Source organism: Indicator indicator, chromosome 10 (assembly GCF_027791375.1).
Source record: "Indicator indicator isolate 239-I01 chromosome 10, UM_Iind_1.1, whole genome shotgun sequence".
Lineage (NCBI taxonomy): Eukaryota > Metazoa > Chordata > Aves > Piciformes > Indicatoridae > Indicator > Indicator indicator.
In genome coordinates, this window is record NC_072019.1 from 1,249,506 (window position 1) to 1,263,796 (window position 14,291).

General features: G+C 52.5%; 1 protein-coding gene across 1 annotated transcript; it reads left to right on the top strand.

Moving 5' to 3' along the window:
* Window positions 1-1,939: 1,939 nt before the first annotated feature.
* TMEM121 (transmembrane protein 121) lies at window positions 1,940-2,878 on the top strand. Its single transcript, XM_054384522.1, has one exon. The coding sequence runs from the start codon at window positions 1,940-1,942 to the stop codon at window positions 2,876-2,878; it is 939 nt and encodes a 312-aa protein (XP_054240497.1).
* The last annotated feature ends 11,413 nt before the right edge of the window (window positions 2,879-14,291 follow it).

Sequence of the window (14,291 nt, forward strand, 5' to 3'; positions counted from 1 at the left end):
AGCACACTCAGGGCTGTGTAAGGCACCATGCCATGGTCCCATACAGCACACCCAGGCTGTGTAAGGCACCATGCCATGGTCCCATACAACACACCCAGACTGTGTAAGGCACCATGCCATGGCCCCATACAGCACACCCAGGGCTGTGTAAGGGCACCATGCCATGGCCCCATACAGCACACCCAGGCTGTGTAAGGCAGCATGCCATGGTCCCATACAGCACACCCAGGGCTGTGTAAGGCAGCATGCCATGGCCCCATACAGCACACCCAGGGCTGTGTAAGGCAGCATGCCATGGTCCCATACAGCACACCCAGGGCTGTGTAAGGGCACCATGCCATGGCCCCATACAGCACACCCAGGCTGTGTAAGGCACCATGCCATGGCCCATACAGCACACCCAGGGCTGTGTAAGGCACCATGCCATGGCCCCATACAGCACACCCAGGCTGTGTAAGGCAGCATGCCATGGCCCCATACAGCACACCCAGGGCTGTGTAAGGGCACCATGCCATGGCCCCATACAGCACACCCAGGGCTGTGTAAGGCACCATGCCATGGCCCCATACAGCACACCCAGGGCTGTGTAAGGCAGCATGCCATGGTCCCATACAGCACACCCAGGCTGTGTAAGGCACCATGCCATGGCCCATACAGCACACCCAGACTGTGTAAGGCACCATGCCATGGCCCCATACAGCACACCCAGGGCTGTGTAAGGCACCATGCCATGCCCCCATACAGCACACCCAGGGCTGTGTAAGGCACCATGCCATGGCCCCATACAGCACACCCAGGGCTGTGTAAGGCACCATGCCATGGTCCCATACAGCACACCCAGGCTGTGTAAGGCACCATGCCATGGCCCCATTCAGCACACCCAGGGCTGTGTAAGGCACCATGCCATGCCCCCATACAGCACACCCAGGGCTGTGTAAGGCACCATGCCATGGCCCCATACAGCACACCCAGGCTGTGTAAGGCACCATGCCATAGTCCCATACAGCACACCCAGGCTGTGTAAGGCACCATGCCATGGCCCCATACAGCACACCCAGGGCTGTGTAAGGGCAGCATGCCATGGCCCCATACAGCACACCCAGGCTGTGTAAGGCACCATGCCATGGCCCCATACAGCACACCCAGGGCTGTGTAAGGGCAGCATGCCATGGCCCCATACAGCACACCCAGGCTGTGTTTCAGGGCTCAGTGCCCCAGGGGTGGTGCTAGGACAGTACCTGGTAGAAGCCCAGGTGATGCTGCAGTGTGATGGGAACTGAAGGGGACCATTCGCCTTGCTGTCTCATGGCCAGCACTTGAAGGAATCCTAATGCTTGTTCTCTGCCATCTTTTCCAGGGATGGAGGGATGTGTGTGCAGCTGTGAGCACCAGGAGCACGGAACAGCCCTGCGGGGATAGATGTGAAGGTAGTTCCCCGTGGGACCCTCCCCAATGCCCTGGAGGAGTGTGGGGTCTCACTAGGAAGAACAGAGCTCTCTTTCCTGCCCTGCCAGCCAGGTCTGCCTGCTGCCCAGCCACCTACCACGTTTCCAGGGATCTGCACCAGGATTTGGGGCTTGGAGCCTGGAGGTGTATCGGTGCTATTGGGTTGCTGGAGAGCCTGAGAATGATGGGGGACCCACCACAGAGGAGGGACGTCCCTCCAGGAGGCCCTGCATGCCTGTGAACCCTGGCTGCTGGTGGTAGAGGGTGCCTGGGGCTGTGCTCCTTGGCCGGGTTGGGGCTAGGGCCAGAGCCGTGGTGCTCGCAGTGCCCAGCAGGAGCCGGGGCAGGGTCTGCAGGGTCAGCCCAGAGCCTGGGCAGAGTGGGGCTGCCAGCCGAGCCACCGCTCCTCTGGGGCCCTCTTCCTTGGGCCGGGGGGGACGGAGCAGGACCGCCACCCTAGCACCAGCGCGGAGCGGGGGCTGCTCAGCTCACCATGGTGCTGCCGCCCCCCGACAAGCGCCACGTCTGCCTGACCACCATCGTCATCATGACCAGCATGGCCTTCATGGACGCCTACCTGGTGGAGCAGAACCAGGGCCCGCGCAAGATCGGCGTCTGCATCATCGTGCTGGTGGGGGACATCTGCTTCCTGATCGTGCTGCGCTACGTGGCGGTGTGGGTGGGGGCCGAGGTGAAGACTGCCAAGCGGGGCTACGCCATGATCCTCTGGTTCCTCTACATCTTTGTGCTGGAGATCAAGCTCTACTTCATCTTCCAGAACTACAAAGCGGACAAGAAGAACCTGGAGACGGTGGCCAGGAAAGCCCTGACCCTGCTCCTCTCCATCTCTGTGCCGGGGCTCTACCTGGTGCTGGTGGCCTTGGACAGCATGGAGTACATCCGCACCTTCCGGAAGAAGGAGGACCTGCGGGGCCGCCTCTTCTGGGTGGCCCTCGACCTGCTGGATATCCTGGACATCCAGGCCAACCTGTGGGAGCCGCACAGGACCGGCCTGCCTATCTGGGCAGAGGGGCTCATGTTCTTCTACTGCTACATCCTCCTCCTGATCCTGCCTTGCGTGTCCCTCAGCGAGATCAGCATGCAAGGGGAGCACATCGCCCCGCAGAAGATGATGCTCTACCCGGTCCTCAGCCTGGTCACCATTAACATCGTCACCATCTTCATCCGGGCCGTCAACATGGTCCTGTTCCAGGACAGCAGGGTCTCCACCATCTTTATTGGCAAGAACATCATCGCCATTGCCACCAAGGCGTGCACTTTCCTGGAGTACAAGCGGCAGGTGAAGGAGTTCCCCCAGAACGCTATCGCCTTGGAGCTCCAGCAGAACTCCCTCTCCCACAATCAGACCATCCACAGCACGCAGGGCATCCCCCATGAGCCCTCGCCCACCAGCGAGATCCTTGACACATGAGGGACCGCCCCCAGCCGAGCATTGGTTCAGACAGCCCCGTGCCCAGGGGAGGAAGGATGCTGCTCTCTCGCTGCAATGGATGGACCCCGGCAGCGAGGGCTCTTCTAGGCACAAAACACCAACCACCTTTTAATTGAGCTATGGAGTGTCCCCTAGACGTCTTCATCTCAGGTATAACCCTAGGAGTCCTCCAGACAAACCAAATGAACTTGCAAAGGACCTGAACCAGCTAACCCTCTCCCTCCCAGCACCTTTTCCCCCTCCTGGTCAGAGACCACTAAGGTTACAATGTCCCTTTTTACTCCTTGAGCACCTCACCTTTGCTCCAAGCCTGGAAGGAAGATTTTGTTACTGGAGACCTTTTTATGGAGTGGGGACAGGGGTATAGGTGTGGGGGGTGGGGGGTGGGGGGGTAGGAGGTTTGAACCAGTAAACCCTGTGATCGTAGATGTCTCTTATCTCCAATGGTTGTGTTTACAGTTTTCTATTTATAACAGCTCCCAGGGGCTCCTGGGTGGCCCTGGGGGCTTGTGCCCTCTCAGTGGGTGATGGGCAAGAGCAGCCAGCCCTGCAGCGAGGAGTGAGGCTGGGGGGGGGAGCTGCTATGGGTCCCCTGCACCAGGGTAGCAGAGGGGCTGCATCTCCAGCAGCACACTGCACTGACTCTGCTGGGAGCAATATTTGTCAAGCTACAGCTGATCCAATGCTGGTGGTTTGTGTATTTCATTCACTCCCAACAAGGCAGCACAATAGTTCTATTTTTGGAAGGGTCTCTGTCTCTCTCCTCCCTGCCTCTGCAGCAGCTGCTGCAGCTGACCAGGCACTCCCAGCACAGCTTCCTCAGAAGGGTGGCAACGATGCCCTTTGCCCTGGCATCCAGCCTTGAGAAAAGAGAGCTGCTTGCCACAGCCACTATATTTTTAAAATAAAATATCTAAAACCAAACAACAACCACCCAAAAAGAGCAGGAAGGAGGCACTGCCCTGAGCAGGGGGTGGCCATGGGTGCCCTCCACCAGTGTGAGCAGTGGCAGGGGGCTCATCTGGCTGGAGGCAGTGGGGAGGGAGGCAAAGGCCAGCAGGACAATAAAAGCCCTGTGAGAGCAATGGCTTTTGGTGGTCTCTTTTCTGCCAGCATGGGGAGGGAGGGAAGCATCTTGGGGAGCAGCTCCCAGATCACAGAATCAACCAGGTTGGAAGAGACCTCCAAGATCACCAAGTCCAACCAATCACCCAACCCTATCTAATCAACCAGACCATGGCACTGAGTGCCTCATCCAGGCTGCTCTTAAACACCTCCAGGGATCTCAACCCCACCACCTCCCTGGGCAGCACATCCCAATGGCCAATCTCTCTGTCTGGGAAGAACTTCTTTCTAAGATCAAGCCTCAACTTCCCTCTGCACAGCTTGAGACTGTGTCCTCTTGTTCTGTTGCTGCTTGCCTGGGAGAAGAGACCAACCCCCACCTGGATGCAACCTCCCTTCAGGGTGGCCCAAATGACTTGTCTCCTCTTAAATCTGTCCCCCACCAAGTGCCATCCTGAGGTGCTGTATCCCTCCCTCCTCAAGCATTGGGCACAGAAAGCAAAGAAATCATTTCCCAGCTGAATTGCTGCCCCAGGGGTTGGGCACCCCTCAACTGCCTGCACCTGGGCAGAGGCAGGAGAAGATGAGCAGAAAAGCTGCATCTCAAACACACTGAAATGGGGGATTTGGGCTTTTTTTTTTTTTTCCCCTAAACCAAACACTTCATTTGGAGGAGATGGAATAAGATGCCTGATGCTCTTTGCATTTCTCTCCCACATTTTGTCCTGTCTCTGCTTGCCAAATTTGACCTCAATCCCCAAATCATTTTAGTCTCCCACCTTTTCAGCCCATCATGATCTGGCCAAAGCATTTCACCTAGCCCTGACCCAGCCTTCCAAATTTAGGACCAGGCAATCACAACTGTGCTGGGTCACCCTGTCACACAGGGATGACTTTGGGGGGAATTTATCTACTCGTAATAAATCTGCTGAGAAATAAAAGGATTTTTTTTTTTTTTGCCAACAAAAATGATTTTGCAATAAATTTAGCCAGCTGGAAAAGTTTCTTTTCCTCTTTTCCCTCAGAGAACATGAGAGGAATAGGGCAGGTGATTTAAAAGGCATTAGGAGAAATTAATTAAATTGGTAAATTATTCTTGGATAGCTATGGAATTGCACATTGCATCTCTGCTGGTGCCATTAAAATGCATGCGATTAACAGCAGTGCAATTAACTCCCAAGCATCTAATAACATTCTGCCACTCTTTCAGGTAATTAATTTATCATAAGCCTTTGTTTTTACAGCTCTTCCCCACAACTGAGTGGATGAAAAAAAAAACCCAAAACCCTGGGGGTGCTGGAGGCTCCAGTACAGTGTTGGGCAGCCTGGGACTGGGATACACTGCTGCACCCGCAGTGTTATTTTATCCTGGGGGGTAAAATAAATCACCCAGGGTTCCTCTCAGGTTGTTGTGTGTATTTTTGTTCTGTCTCAGCTTGATAGCTAGCTCTGCAGCCATCCCTTGTGTTGGAACAGATTAATATTCCCTTCAGCCTGATCTGTTGCCTGGAGGGATGTGTGGCTGTGCTCTCTGGAAGGAGTCTGGATGCAAAGGGAGCAGTGCTTTATCCTCCTGGTGCTGTAACCTCTTAGCAGGCTTAGGAGTTCTCATAACGTTTTCCCCAAGGCTGCAAGACCCTAGTGTCCTCTCTTGACATGGGGTGGTTGTCTGTGGAAAGAGGTGTTCCTGGGGAAGGGCTGCCCTGAGCCCCTGCCTTTGGAGCAGTTCCCAGGGGTCCTGGAGGTGATGCTCAGCTGGGGTGTGGAGCCTGTGCCACTCCTCTAAGGTACCTGAGCTCACAGCTACTCAAAGCCAGCTCCCTGGCAAAGGGACAAGAGGCTGCTCTTGTCTTCTGCTGTTCAGCATCCCCAGGGGCTCTATCATGTTTCTTACTCAGCACAGGATCACAGAATTAACCAGATTGGAAAAGACCTTCGAGATCAACCTCTCACCCAACACCATCTAACAACTGACCCATGGCACTGAGTGCCCCATCCAGCAGGACAGCCCTTTCTTTTCAAAAACCATCTTGGAAGCAAGTGTTACAAGGCAGCCCCTGCCACCACCAGAGGAAGGCTGAGAAGCAAGGAGAGGAGAGTGAGCTGGGAAAGGTGGCACAGAGGCTGTCTGTGAGCAGAGGGGCAAGCCAGAGCAGCCAGCAAAGACCTTAGTGGCATGGAGGCAACAGCAGTTGGAGCACTGCAACTGCTCTTTGCCTGCTGCTCGCTGAGGGCACTGCGAGCTGCTGCCTCCTCCCTGAAATCCAGCCCTGGCCAGCAAGGCCAAGACCTATGGGAGCCATGGGCTGGGCAGGAGGGATGGCACAGTGATGATGGTGGCTGTGCAGGGTGACTGGCTCCCACCCTGGCTGTTTGCTAGTGGAAGGTGATGTTTTGCCAGGGGCAATGAGAACTAAAGGAAACAATTCAAACTAAATAGGCTGGAACTGAGCAATTTTTCAGCTTTCCACTGAGAAGGTGCATTGGCAAAAGGGCTCCTTTGAGAAATGTGAAATCCTTCTGGCAAGCTACAGAATCCCACCTGATGAAGCCAAAGGCACATAAAAATGCAGAGGAAGGGCTGCCAGTTCCCAGACACCCAGTGGACAACCCAAAGGGACAGCATTCAAAACCAGGCCGTGGACACAAGGGAGCCCATGGTGGGGAGACACTGATGGTGCTTCAGAGGTGCAGCTGGTGCTGTTCTACTGTGATGGGTTGAAAATTCCCACACCCCACCCTGACATTGAATTTGCCAGACCAGCTCAGTTGGAAGCAAATGAAAGCTGTATTTACAAGAAAAACTACAATCTACAATGGAATGCAATGCATCTGCACAAAATATACAATATTTGCAGGCATTTAGAATTAATGAACAGCACAAGGACTCTCCTGGCCAAAGACCAGGGGAGCTGCAACAGCTTCTCCCCCCTGCATCCCCCTTACCCACCCTGTATAAAAGGGACAAGAGAGAGAAGCAGAGATATATTTTGTTAGACTTAGCCAAAACAGTGGAGCCAAGGTCAAGCAGAAGCCAGTTAGTCTCTCCCAGAGCAAAGAAGCAAGAAGAGAGAGAGATTGTCTTGGGAACCTAATCTTAGGGTAGATATCTCTCCAATGGGATTGTTCAGAATTATCATTGTTTTCCTTTTTACACCCAATAGTGATTTATTTACATTCTACTGCTTTCTCTTCAAGATCTGTGAACAATTTTAAAGGCATAGCATGAGGGTCACCCCTGAGTTTCCTCCTCTCCAAGCTACAGAATCCCACCTGATGAAGCTAAAGAGAGCCTCAGCTCCCTCAGTCTCTCCTCATAAGGAAGATGTTCCACTCCCTTCATCATTTTTGTGACTCTGTGCTGGGCTCTCTCAAGCAGTTCCCTGAGGTCCTTCTTGAACTGAGGGGCCCAGAACTGTCACAATATTTCAGATGTAGCCTCACCAGGGCAGAGCATAGAAGGGGGAGAACCTCTCTCGACCTACTGACCACAGCCCTTCCAATCCACCCCAGGATGCCATTGGCCTTCTTGGCTACCAGAGCACATTGCTGGCTCATGGATCCTGGTGCCACCCGGTGCAGCCAGGTGGTGGGGAGGGATCCAGGCTGGCAGCTCGCATTTGACTGGGCAGGGTGTAAAGGGTCTCCATTCCCTCCTTTGCAAAGCCCTTATGCTTTCCCAGTGGGGTGCCATGCATCCTGGTGCCACCCAGTGCAGCCCCATCCACTGCCACCTCGGACTGCAGGCAAAGAACTATTTGTTTATTTATTAATTTATTTTCTTCTCAGTCTGGGTCAATTTGTTGAGCAGACAGAGACTGAACATTCATGCCAATCATAGAATCATAGAATTGTTAGGGTTGGAAGGGACCTCAAGGATCATCCAGTTCCAACCCCCCTGCCATGGGCAGGGACACCTCACACTACAGCAGGTTGCTCACAGCCACATCCAGCCTGGCTGCAAAAACCTCCAGGGATGAGGCTTCCACCACCTCCCTGGGCAACCTGTGCCAGTGTCTCACCACCCTCATGGTGTAAAACTTCTTCCTAACATCCAATCCATTTTCATCCTGCCTGCCCCAGATTCACTGCACTATTTTTTTCTTTAGCTGAGGCCAAGCTACAAGAAAAGAAAAAACAAAACAAAACAAAAAAAACAAGACAAAACAAAACACAAAACCCCCCAAACAAACAAAAAACCCAAAGGGCAGATCTCCAGAGCACCATGACAGCAATTCCCATCCTCCTAAATTCCTCCTGCCCAGCCCCTGTGGCAAAAGTTCCAGCCTCTCATTAATTTAACCCTAACTTTGAATGCCCCTGGATTTTTTCATCTGTGTCTGGCATCCTTGAAGGATGTTATCCATTTAAATTACTGACTGGGACCTGCTCGTTTAATTTCACCTTAATAAAGATTTTATATGGTTTTGACGTGTTCAGTGTCTCAAACGTATCGACACAGCCACCTGAAGAAACATTACGACCCGCAATAGCTCAGAAAGCATTAGAAGGACCCCGGCGAGGTGTATTGATTGCCCTCTTTTACAGTTGTTCGAAGACAAAGAGCAGCCATAGGGAAGAGCAAGTACTGCAGTTTGTTTTAATGCGAGCCTCCCTGAGTTACAGCGTTTCCTCGGTGCAAAAGCCATTTGCAAGCAGACCTCGGCGAGTTCCACACTCCGGGGTGTGAAAAAGTGGTGGTGGCGCTGCTGGGATGCTGTCAGGAGGGGGACTTCGAAGGGAAAACGCTGCGGATAGATAGCAAAGGACAAAGGAAAAAAAAATTAAAGAAGTCACTTCCAAAGTAGGAACATCAAAGTGTAAATAAAGAAAAAAGTGAAGAAGGTGCCCAGAACCTCCCCATTGGTGTATCCCAGCAGGAGCAGGGAGGGGATTGTCCCCGGGGACTCAGCTCTGGAGAAGCCACACCTGGAGTATTGTGTCCAGTTTGGGGCACCTCAATGCAAGAGAGATGTGGAGGTGCTGGAGCCAGGGCAGAGGAAGGCAAGGAAGATGGGAAGGGCCTGGAGAATAAATCTGATGAGGAGTGACTGAAGGAGCTGGGGATGGTTAGTGTGAAAAAGAGGAGGCTGAGGGCAGACCTCATTACTGTCTGCAACTCCCTGAAAGGACATTGTAGAGAGGCTGCTGCTGGTCTCTTCTCCCAGGTAATTAGTGATAGAACAAGAGGGAATGGCCTCAGGCTGCAGCAGGGCAGGTTTAGACTGGACAGTAGGAAGATTTTTTTCCGGCAAGAGTGGTCAGGGATTGGAATGTGCTGCCCAGGGAGGTGGTGGAGTCCCCAAGCCTGGCTGTGTTTCAAGGTGGTTTGGATGTGGTGTTTGGGGCTATGGTTTAGGGGTGAGCCTTGTGGAGTAGGGTTCTGGGTTGGACTTTGTGATGCTGAGGGGCTTTTCCAACCTGAATGTTTCTGTGCTTCTGTGAAAAGCCCAGATGCTGACCATGGCTCACTGGGCACTCTGCACCACACTGAGGGAAATGCTCAGTCATCTTCTGAGCTGTGTCCTTGCAGCTGCAGGTTTCCCCACCCACCTTTCCCAGCTAATGAACCCTCCACATTTGTGTGGGAATCGACATGGGACACTATTAATTGCAGCAGAGATAAAAATCAGTGGAATAATCCATTGGCAGGGGTAGGAGTGTGCTTGAGACAGGAGAGGAGCATCATTAGCACTTCATGGCCAATATCAATTCTTCCTGTTTTCCAATCTCAATCTGTAGTTTGAAGCCATTGTCCCTGGTCCTGTCCCTGCAGGCCTTTGCAAACAGTCTCTCTCCATCCTTCCTGTAGCCCCCTTCAGGTACTGCCAGGCTGCTATTAGGTCTCCCCAAAGCCTTCTCTTCCTCAGGCTGAACACCCCCAGCTCCCTCAGCCTGTCCTCGTAGCAGAGCTGCTCTAACCCCCTGATCATTTTTGTTGCCCTTCTCTGGACTTTCTCCATCAAGCATAACACTGCAGAAGAGGCATTGCTATGTCCCAAATGGGACATAATGCCAGCAAACATGAGGTCTGCAGGGTGCAGTAGCCACAAACCCACTTCCTAGTGCTTCTACGTTGCCATAGCTGAGTGACCATCCTTGCCTTGGTCTCTAGCAGTCCTTTGCTTCTCCATGAAATAATAATCAATAGCTCACAGGAGCTCGTGGGACTGAGGATGCTGAGAGGCAGAGGAGAGCACCTTCAGCATGCCAGGCACATCCTCCCACCCCCTGGGTGGGCTGTGCCAGCAGACATCTAATAACCCAGAGTCTCAGCTTCCAGGGCTTTGCACACCAAGCCTGCTCTGCCCAGCAGAATATATACCTTGGGCAGAAAAAGGCACTCTCTCTTCTTTTTTTGCTCTGTGTGTGTGTGCTAGTGCCAGGGAAAACTTAGTATTCAAAACCTGTTTTCAGATGTTTCACTTCACAGCTGGTGAATGAACTCAGAGAACTCAATAAACCTCTTTGTAAGAAATTATCTCTCATTAATCTCTCCAGTGAGGCTGGCACCTGGAATGGTATAAATCTTTACCTGCATATACCAAGGGGACAGGGGAATGGGCCATAGGCAGCCCTCATGTTACACTGGGAGATTCCTAAACACCAGATTAAGAATAAATCCTCATAAAATTTTCCTCCTGATCTCCTCCTGGGGAAAAAAAAAAAAAAGACATCAGCACTTGGAGCACATGGATCCTTGGTGGAAAGGCTAAATTTTAGCAAGAGATAGGGCAGCACAAGGGCCTGGAGCAGTCTGCAGGTGGTTTTTGGGGGAAACCTCTTCTCCTTTCCATTAAACATTTGTGGTGGGTTGAAATTACCACCACCCCCACACACACTAATCTGAGAGAATTATCCCCCAAAATAAAATTTGCCAGACCAGCTTAGTGGGATGGAAGCAAAATGAAGCTCTATTTACAAGCAAAACTACAATCTAGAAGTATGAAATGCAATGAATCTGTAGAAAATATCCAATCGACACAAAACAACACAAGAACCACCCCCCTGGACAAAACCAGGGGGTCACCAACAGCTTTTCCCTCTCCCCTCCCCAGACCAGGGAGAAAGAAAGAGGAGAAAAGCAGAGAGTAGCTTGTTAGTACTCAGCCACAACAAAGAAACACAGCCAAGGTCAGCAACAGCCAAGCCAAAGCCACCAGCTGGTATCTGCTAGAGTGAGGAACTCAGAAATAGAGCAAGTTAGTTTATGCAGTTTATATTGGTTATAGTTTATACAACCAATTTCATGTTAGCTATCAGCCCAAAGGGATTATTTGCACCTTATGATTATTTTCCCTTTACATCCAATGGTAATTTATTTACATTCTACCACTTTTTACTCAAGATCTGTGGAAGATTTCCTAGGCATCAGCCTAAAACTGCCACAACCCTCCAGGAAGTGTCCCAAAGCTTTAAAGGGTGCTGCCTGCTCAGGAAACAAACTGCTCCAGGGGGATTCCCAGCTTGCAGCTCCCTGCCTCATCTCCATGAGCTGCTTGGGAGGCTGTGTGATTCCTGCTTCTTCTTTATCTGCAGGAAGGAGCTGGGCTGGCTGTGCTGGAGCACACCATGCACCTCCAGCATGTACCATCACACTCCTACAAGCCTCACAGCTACCAAACCTCTCTCCTCGAGGCAGGACAGCTCTGAGAGGCACTGCATTTGGAAAGGAGGGAAAAAAATGATTTGTGCAAACCTTGCACAGCTTGCTGTAGGAATAGCATCCAGAGTTTGCTTCCCTCACTATGGGGTTTGAAGTTTATTTCAGTGTCCTTTGCTTCAGTGCAACAGATGGCAGGGGGACATGGTGGCCCAGAATATTAATGCTTCCTTCCAGGTCCTCAGAAGCAGCTGGCATCTCTCTGCTTTTGCTCAGCACCATGCAGCCTCATCTTCTGTCTCCAGGCCCTGCTCTTCCCACATCAGCTAGGAATTAAGAGGTGTGGCTCTGCCTGCCCCTCTCAGAGCCAGGACATTTTGCATCAGGAAAGCTGCAGAGCAAAGGCTGAGGCTGGGAATCATAGAACCATAGGAGCACAGAATTGTCAGGGTTGGAAGCGGCCCCAAGGATCATCCAGTTCCAACCCCCCTGCCATGGGCAGGGACACCTCACACCAGAGCAGGTTGCTCACAGCCACATCCAGCCTGGCTGCAAAAACCTCCAGGGATGAGGCTTCCACCACCTCCCTGGGCAACCTGTTCCAGTGTCTCACCAGCCTCAGGTCAGAGCAATCCCAAGCACTGATATAGGCTGGGCTGGGACTGGCTTGAGAGCAGCCCTGATGAAAAGGCCTTGGGGGTGCTGGTGGATGAGAAGCTCAACAGGAGCCAGCAGTGAGCACTTGCAGCCCAGAGAGCCAAGCAGAGCCTGGGCTGCAGCAAGAGAAGTGTGGCCAGCAGGGCCAGGGAGGAGATTCTCCCCCTCTGCTCCACTCTGCTGAGAGCCCACCTGGAGCTCTGTGTCCAGTTCTGGAGCCTCTGTTACAGGAAAGATCTGGAGGTGCTGGAAGGTGTCCAGAGAAGGGCCACGAGGATGAGCAGAGGGCTGGAGCTGCTCTGCTATGAGGACAGACTGAGAGAGTTGGGGTAGTTCAGTCTGGAGAAAAGAAGGATCTGAGGAGACCTTCTTGTGGCCTTCCATTATCTGAAGGGGGCTACAAGAAAGCTGGGGAGGGACTTTTTAGGGTGTTAGGGAGTGATAGGACTGGGGGGAATGGAACAAAACTAGAAATGGGGAGATTCAGATTGGATGTTAGGAAGAAATTCTTCCCCATGAGGGTGGTGAGACACTGGCACAGGTTGCCCAGGGAGGTGGTGGCAGCCTCATCCCTGGAGGTTTTTGCAGCCAGGCTGGATGTGGCTGTGAGCAACCTGCTCTAGTGTGAGGTGTCCCTGCCCATGGCAGGGGGGTTGGAAGTGGATGATCCTTGAGGTCCCTTCCAACCCTAACAGTTCTATGATCCTATGATTGCATGGCTCATCTTCCCAGCTTGCCGCTAGCCAGTACTGAGCTTGACTTGCTGTGGGACCTCAGCCATCTCCCTCTGACAGGCAGTGGCAGAGGACTGAAAGCCTTTCAGAAAAGATAAAATTATATATCTGCAGAGTTTAATGATCTGAGCCCCAGCAATCACAGAGATAAATTTAATGGTGACCACTTAGAGCCCTGCTGGCTGAGCTGTAATATTTGATGTGGTGCTGAATAATGTGCCAGCCCAGTTCAGACCCAGGGAGGCCTATAAAAGCCAGGGGGATGGAGACCAGAGTTTCATCCTCAGGAAGCAGCTGGCACTCCACTGCCCATGAAGTCTTACACCCCCCAGGAAAAGCACTGTCTATGGGCCAGGGGTTTTCTGCTGTGAACTTGATGCTACCAACCCAGTGGTACCCTGCACCCTCTGCCAGTCCTTCAGACTCTTGGGACTGTTTTAGCCTGGAGAAGAGGAGGCTCAGGGCAGACCTTATTGCTCTCTACAACTGCCTGAAGGGAGGTTGCAGCCAGGTGGGGCTTGGTCTCTTCTCCCAGGCAAGCAGTGACAGAAGGAGAGGACACAGTCTCAAGCTGCACCAGGGGAGGTTTGGGCTGGATGTGAGGAAGAAATTCTTCCCAGAAGGAGAGATTGGCCATTGGGATGGGCTGCTCAGGGAGGTGGTGGAGTCACCATCCCTGGAGGTGTTTAAAAAGAGGCTGAATGAGGCACTCAGTGTCATGGTCTGGTGGATTGGATGGTGTTGGGTGAGAGGTTGGGCTTGATGATCTCAAAGGTCTTTTCCAACCTGGTTAATTCTGTGATTGTGTGACTTTCAAGCACCACTTCTCATGGCTGGCTGTGCCCTGCAAATCCTCTCTCTGCCACCTCTGCCAGACACTTTCCAGGGGCTCTGCCTAACAGAATTCTTCCTTTATGCACTGTTCTTAGGCAGACATTTCCATCCATACCACTCTGTGCAAAGAAGAGGAGGAGTGCTGTGGGGTTCAGGATTGGAAAGGCTGTGCCCCTGCACAGCTCCTGTTGTTTGTGTTTTAACAAGAGCAGCACCAGGTTCAGAGCACACACGGGCAGTGCTTTAACAGCTGTTCTTCCATGGATTCATGTGGGATGCTGGAAAAGTTGGCAATGCCCACAGTCAGTTAATACTGGTGCCCTGTGGGGAGATCAGTGGCAGTGCCAGGAATGCCCTGGCTGCAGCAGGTCTCTTTGCCCACAGACCCAACCTTTCCAAAGCACTCTGGGCATTTGCTTTGTGTCAGGACCAAGCTTACAAAAGGTTTCTACTTCTTCTTCCCAAAGATCCCTCCGCAAAGCACCCAACAGCATATATC